The sequence below is a fragment of the Papaver somniferum genome, chromosome 11, assembly GCF_003573695.1.
Source record: "Papaver somniferum cultivar HN1 chromosome 11, ASM357369v1, whole genome shotgun sequence".
NCBI classification, from domain to species: domain Eukaryota; kingdom Viridiplantae; phylum Streptophyta; class Magnoliopsida; order Ranunculales; family Papaveraceae; genus Papaver; species Papaver somniferum.
The window spans coordinates 74,259,872-74,266,120 of record NC_039368.1 but is presented as its reverse complement, the minus strand read 5'-3'; the positions used below and the strand labels follow the sequence as shown (position 1 = coordinate 74,266,120).

Below are 6,249 nucleotides of genomic sequence, written 5' to 3'. Positions count from 1 at the left end.
CTTTTATTTTAATTCCTATAAAAATGTATGATGGACGATTATTAAAAGCTAAAATTGATTACATAAATGACGCTACAGAATGTAAGGTTAGGTTTTTCCTTTGCATTTTTCTACGAGCATAGGACGGGTTTCAAGGCTAGTTTGCTCAAAACTGTAGTTATGTACGAATGTAAAGCTGAGGTATACTCCATGGGAGAACAGTAGTGACCTGACTAATAGATGGGGACTAAAGAGGCAGTACTTTTAACGTTTGTTGGTAAGTTAACTTCTCTTTTGAGCAGTCGTGATAGCCGAAGTAGGCCAGTTATGGCAGATGGACAATGTAACCCCTAGAATTAGATAGCACAGACTATATAACGTTGCAACTTAACCATGTGTGTTAAAATGGTAAAAATGGAACCAAGTTCAATCATTCAATGTACAGTAACCTGTTTAGCAGCAGTTGTCCTTTCTCAGCTTATAAGTACAACATAAAATTCCTTAAACGGCCATTGCCATCAAAGCTGAGAATTTATAATTATAATCACATATGAAATATTACACAGTACGGAAATTCTTAAACTCAGAAGTGATAATTTGAAGCCGGTAAACGAACCTAAATGGCTGTAATGCTCAAGGCTTATGATGCTTGAACGAATTTGTCTAGGGCTGATGTATCCAAAGCTGAGAAATTTTTAACAGCGCCAAGCACAGCGAGCCCAAGCTTCACTGCATCTTCTTTGCTTGGTGCCTGAAAATGTTTTTCATTACACGTCAGTCATTATTCTTTCTTCTAGGTGCTACAGGTTTGTCAAAATTCGGATGCATACCTCAATATTAAGTGGAAGAACGGGATCATGAAGAGATAATCTCAGAAGAAACCACCCACCATAGCCAGAGACTCGAACCTATTACCAAGCACAAAATTAAACGATAATATAGTGAATTCGTAGTGCTTTGAAACTCAAATCCATATCCAATTGCAGTTTGCACCCAAATAAAAAGAAATTACATATGAAGAGATCAAGGTTTGCAAGTCTGGCAGACTTACTCCTTCATAGTTAACAGGGGCTTTTTGCAGCTTTGTTTCTGAATCTACTGTGTTCTCCAAGTGTTTCAGCACTGCCTCTCCGTAGTCCCGGAATGATCTGGACAGACATATTTGTAAGAAAATTGCAATGGTAAAGGCTACTCTTTAAAGAAATCATGGCAAAAAAATTAGCATACCCTCCTTTAACATCTGCATGACTCTGATCGATCTTAAATCTCAGTTCAATTGATATCCCTGGTTCCTCCAGGCCTTCAACCAGATCAGTTATTACTTTACTGCCGCCGACACTTCCAGAAGCTCGGGCTGAAGCAAGTTTGTTTAATACCTTGACCTAAAAGCAATATCGCACACGGAAAACATCATAAAAATAGTGATGAGGAAGATGATGATGTTCCATGAAAGTCAGACAATCACATAGATATAAACAGTCATTGCTTACCATGAGGTATGCACCATCATCAAGCCAGTGATTCTCTTTGAGAGCTCCATGACCACTGGTTTCAATAGCCAAATGTGATTCCTCACCGACAGAATTCTGTTATAAAAACTCAGTTATGATATTTTTACTATATTTTAAAAATTATTATGAAGCATAAAGCAGAAGAAAGAAATTTTATACATCAATTGAGTTCACTGCTAGCTAGAATGTAGGCTAATTTCTCTGTGTTCACAGGGGTAAAGTTTAAAAGTTCAACCTAGCGTTCTCGAGAAGTAGCAATCTAAGACCCAGTATTTCTACGTAGAAACTAATGAGCTTGAGTAAATAAAATCTCACCAAACGGATACCCTCATCTATGACGTTCTTGTAGCCTCTCTTAAACCGGTGATGTTTTCCTCCTTCAAAAACAGAAAAATTTTTGAGGAACTAATTTCCCAACCAAATGAAATTTATATAATTCAGATACCAACTTACCAAGTTTCTTCTCAATAAAAGTAGTCAACCCATCCGAGGTCACACTGTCAGTGACAATAGTTGTTCCAGGATGCTACTAGTGAGAACACAATTAAAAGCAAAAGAAATTAGAAAAAAAAAAGTGAGAATATCAAATGAACAGTTCACAGAGAAAAATTGTATCCTCGGAGAATCTTACTTCTTCAAGCACAATAGCGGCCATTAAAGCAATAAGTCGATTACGGTTAAATTCTCTGCCAGTAGAATCCACAGCCGCAGATCTGAAACAAAACATCTATGAGGAAACAGTCTAACAAAATGCAGGGCAGACAAACACATAAGACGAGCAATTATTACCTATCAACATCTGTGTCAAAGATGATGCCTAAATCAGCCTGGTTATCAAGCACTGCTTGGGTTATGGCTTTCATTGCTGCTTTATCCTCTGGGTTAGGAATGTGATTTGGGAACATACCTGATTCGAAAGCAAAAATGTTAAAAAATTATTTCCGTTTCACTTGAAGCATCATGAAAACAACAGCTATTAATCATGTGATAGAAATTACCATCTGGCTCCAGGAACTGACTACCAGAAGTAAGAGCTCCCAGTGGTTCAAGAACCTTTGCCTGATAAACATCCAATGAACCTATAAATAAGCTACAATGGCATAACGGACAGCAAACTTTGTAGGACATGGACTCACTGCGAAAAATCCACCTGCTCCATTCCCTGCATCAACAACTATGTGGAACCCCTCCAATGGTTTCTCTGAAATTTAAACATGAGACTTAGTGAACAAATCTTATTCACCTAGAAACATCTAAACACAAAAACTAGTCGTAGTAACAGACACTTGAATGTGGAAGTTTCCCATGAGTATAAATCTTACTGGCTACATTCTGTTGTAAGTAGATGAATTACCTATGTTTCCAGCAGCCTTGCGAACTGCTTTTACGAGATTGGATGAATACACAGACATGTAATCCACCCGCTTTACAGATGTGGAAACTGCTCGTTCTGAATTCTTCAAACCATCAACTGAGAAGTTAGCATATATGCTCGCAGCACGTTCCAAGATGTCCTTGATGTCAGCTTTGCCCAATCCTCCAGCATTTGTGAAAAACTTAAACCCATTTCGATTGTAAGGAAGATGGCTGGCTGTTATCATAAATACATCTTAGTTGAAAATTGAGTAACTTGAATGTGAATCTTAGCTCAACTGAAATTTCTAGAATAAGCGAATTTTATGTCGTGCGGTGTAATCAGAAATTACAGATAGTAATGATTCAACCACATGGTAATGAGTTATGATTGGCAATACGAAAATTGTATACTCCACTTGAATGTGGACGCCATCTGTCTAAACAAGCTAACTAACTATGATATACAGTGTTTTCTTGCTTTGACCAAAGTAAGCTACGCAGTTTTACGGTTTCAGCAAAGTACCTGTTATCATTATGGATCCATCAACTGGAAAAATAAACTCTTCATCTTCTGAGAGTGTGCTGTTAAACATTGCAGGTGTAGACGCTAATCTACAAAGACACATAAGAATGACCAAGTAAATAACCTCAAACAAATTCACTTCGGTTACAAAGGGATGGAATTATAGCCACCTTATAAGCATCATAAACACGTAGGAAACATCTGGGTAAACCACTTTTCTTGACTTACTCGAAGACACTCATCCAAATAGTTCATTAAAAAAGAATACTCACCCATATTGGATTACATCCAGGCCTGCACCAGCAAGTCCTCGAGAAACTGCATCCTGAAGATTAAATCATCTAATTCTTAACACGCACTAGGACCGACAATTGCATTACAATGCGAAAAAGCAAACATAAATGAAGAAAACACACACCTGAAGTATTTGTGCAGATATTCTTGAATCATGACCAATAGACACTCTAAGACGTTTAGACCCATCAGCTTTCTTTTTGTCCATTAGCCATGCAGCAAAACCAGCAGCTATTGCTTCTGCAACATGCTCATTAAGGTTCAGAGGTTCTCCCTCAACACCAGCAACAGCAACACCTCGAATATCACTGCATGTATCAATAAGCCTCTAAATCTATGGCATGCCACTCAGTAAATAACAAACAAGGTTAAATATATGCACATTCGAGGACATTGGACTCAACAAACACGAACAACAACACATTACCTGCCATTTTGAAGTTTACTGAAATCAACCTTTTCCAAAGACAACGCTGCACTACTAGCCGAAACAGCTGCAAACAAATACCAAAATGAATCTCGGCAACACAAATCAGTTGAAAAAGGTTGTAACATTGACTACGTTACACTAATGTACAAGGTTTTAACATTCAACACATATTTGACTATCTCACTAGGTCTAGAACAGACCATTACAACAAAAACCGCCTCGGTTTCCATGATCAGTGTTGGTTGTTGTTAAAGTATGCAATTGCATGGCTGAGAACCCAGTCCTCCTCCATGCCAACAACTTCCTTGCTTGATTATAAGGAAGCGAATTGCGCACAGCAAATTGGGTGGTGCTATCGAATTGTCTATTCCGGCACACAAATACATTTTGAATAATCTTCCCTGATGAAACTGCATATACAAATCCGCACAACTTCTAATCAGATCTACAAACAATCTCCCGAGCTTAATCAACTCAATTTTCGACTCTACTGTCACTAATTTCTCTTCAATTTGGATTCAATTATCAACGACTACCAATCAAAATTCAAAATTCAAAAAAATCTAAATCACGATTATCAGAAATTGATTTACCTGCCATATTTTAAGAATCGAATCCTCGCACAAAAATTGAGATAACGATTCTAAGAAGCTCCGGCGGAGAAACTTAAGAACTCAGTCTCAGAAAAAGAACCAATGAGTATATTCAGAAACAGAAGATTAACAGTGTATAATAAATATATAAACTGTATAATACTCCAAACTCGTATTATCACCTAAGATTCATCCACGTGTCAATCTAATGGCTTAAAATTAGTGGGCTTTTTTCTGTGGCGGCCAATAAATTTGAGAAGTCCATTAAACGTCTATATATATTGATGTAAGAATCAGAGAAGACTAGGAAAGAAGAAATTCTAGGGTTTTTTTTTGAGAAGGGGAAATTTTTGCAGAGCGTACGAAAGAATAGAAGAGAAGAGAAGATGATTGAAGTGGTGTTGAACGATCGATTGGGAAAGAAGGTGCGAGTTAAGTGTAACGAAGATGATACGATTGGAGATTTGAAGAAATTGGTTGCTGCACAAACAGGAACAAGAGCTGATAAGATCCGAATTCAAAAGTGGTATAATGTTTACAAAGATCATATTACTCTTGCTGATTATGAAATTCATGATGGAATGGGTCTTGAACTCTACTATAATTAAATATATAAGCTTCTGTATTCTACTAATTCACTCTTTCAAAATCTTAATTAAATAAATAAAATTTGGAATTGTGTGATAATTTAGTTTTGTTTTTATGATTATGATTCTATTTTTTATTTAATTTTTGTCATATTTATGAGAATTCAGGTTGATTTACTTGATGTTATGATGTTATGAATTACACGTCTCTCAAATTAAAATTACCAAAGGTATGTGTTCTTGATTGATCGCAAATCAGGACTTTACCATTTACATCCTTTCTTGTGGAGCTTCAACAGAACATGCCACACCAAGTTTTAAAATCCCTGTCAAAGCTTCCCAAAGCTTGGCTCCCATCTCAGCTTTAGTTGACTGATTTTGAATCGGCAATCGGTGCCTTGGGGATGGAGAAGTAATTGTGAACCGGTAATCGGCGATATCCTGTCAGGAACAACAGACGTCTTATCAAATTTATGAAGGCTAAAGCCATCCTTGAACATGTGGTCAATAACTCACTCTCCTTCGCTAAACATTTCTAGCAACAGAATCCTGTAACCTTGGACATCTCCCTTAGGCTGAGTCTGAGTCTGGTGGAGGTGGTAATACTTGTACAGTCCCGCCACGTCACTTAGAGCAAGTCTTATCGTGGAATCCAAACTATTTCAAGTGTGGAAAAACCACGGAATGTCCAGTCTAGTGGCTTCCAAGTTGGGGTCTTCCACAGAAAATCCAAGCAAGGTTCCACGGTTTCGTGGAATCCATCTGAACGCCAATAAGAACATCGTTAAACGCAATTAAGAATGGAGCTAAAAAAACACAATTAAGAATTGCGTTTTTTTTTATCCATAGATTTAAAATGAGTTGTTGAAATCTAACGGCTGAAAAAAAAGCTTCATTTTTAATTGCGTTTTTTTAGCTCCATTAATAATAGCGTTTCTATTATTCCACCATTACACTTCCGCTTCCATCCACATTT

At 37.2% G+C, this 6,249-nt stretch overlaps 2 protein-coding genes across 3 annotated transcripts; one reads left to right on the top strand and one right to left on the bottom strand.

Annotated features, from left to right (window-relative positions):
- Positions 1–357: 357 nt before the first annotated feature.
- Positions 358–4,835, bottom strand: LOC113321992 (phosphomannomutase/phosphoglucomutase-like). Of its 2 annotated transcripts, XM_026569987.1 has the most exons (18): positions 4,687–4,835; positions 4,294–4,503; positions 4,091–4,157; positions 3,788–3,971; positions 3,642–3,694; positions 3,370–3,458; positions 2,845–3,081; positions 2,627–2,691; positions 2,489–2,549; positions 2,280–2,397; positions 2,122–2,203; positions 1,944–2,016; positions 1,806–1,867; positions 1,470–1,565; positions 1,207–1,361; positions 1,031–1,127; positions 810–887; positions 358–730 (listed from the first exon to the last, which is right to left on the bottom strand). In XM_026569987.1, the coding sequence occupies exons 1-18, from the start codon at positions 4,691–4,693 to the stop codon at positions 620–622; spliced, it is 1,845 nt and encodes a 614-aa protein (XP_026425772.1). In that variant the 5' UTR covers positions 4,694–4,835; the 3' UTR covers positions 358–619. The 2 variants fall into 2 exon arrangements, with proteins under 2 accessions (XP_026425772.1, XP_026425773.1); XM_026569988.1 differs by lacking the exon at positions 4,294–4,503 and having other exon boundaries at positions 4,687–4,802.
- A 151-nt stretch (positions 4,836–4,986) lies between these two features.
- On the top strand, positions 4,987–5,373 carry LOC113321994 (ubiquitin-like protein 5). Its single transcript, XM_026569989.1, has one exon. The coding sequence runs from the start codon at positions 5,073–5,075 to the stop codon at positions 5,292–5,294; it is 222 nt and encodes a 73-aa protein (XP_026425774.1). The 5' UTR covers positions 4,987–5,072; the 3' UTR covers positions 5,295–5,373.
- Positions 5,374–6,249: the final 876 nt, after the last annotated feature.

Coding starts and splice junctions, on each gene's coding strand:
- LOC113321992 (XM_026569987.1), bottom strand. Junction 2,398..2,488: donor TCAGTTCCTGGAGCCAGATG/GTAATTTCTATC, acceptor CTTTCGAATCAG/GTATGTTCCCAAATCACATT. Junction 1,362..1,469: donor ATGATGGTGCATACCTCATG/GTAAGCAATGAC, acceptor TATTGCTTTTAG/GTCAAGGTATTAAACAAACT.
- LOC113321994 (XM_026569989.1), top strand. CDS start 5,073: ATGATTGAAGTGGTGTTGAACGATCGATTGGGAAAGAAGGTGCGAGTT.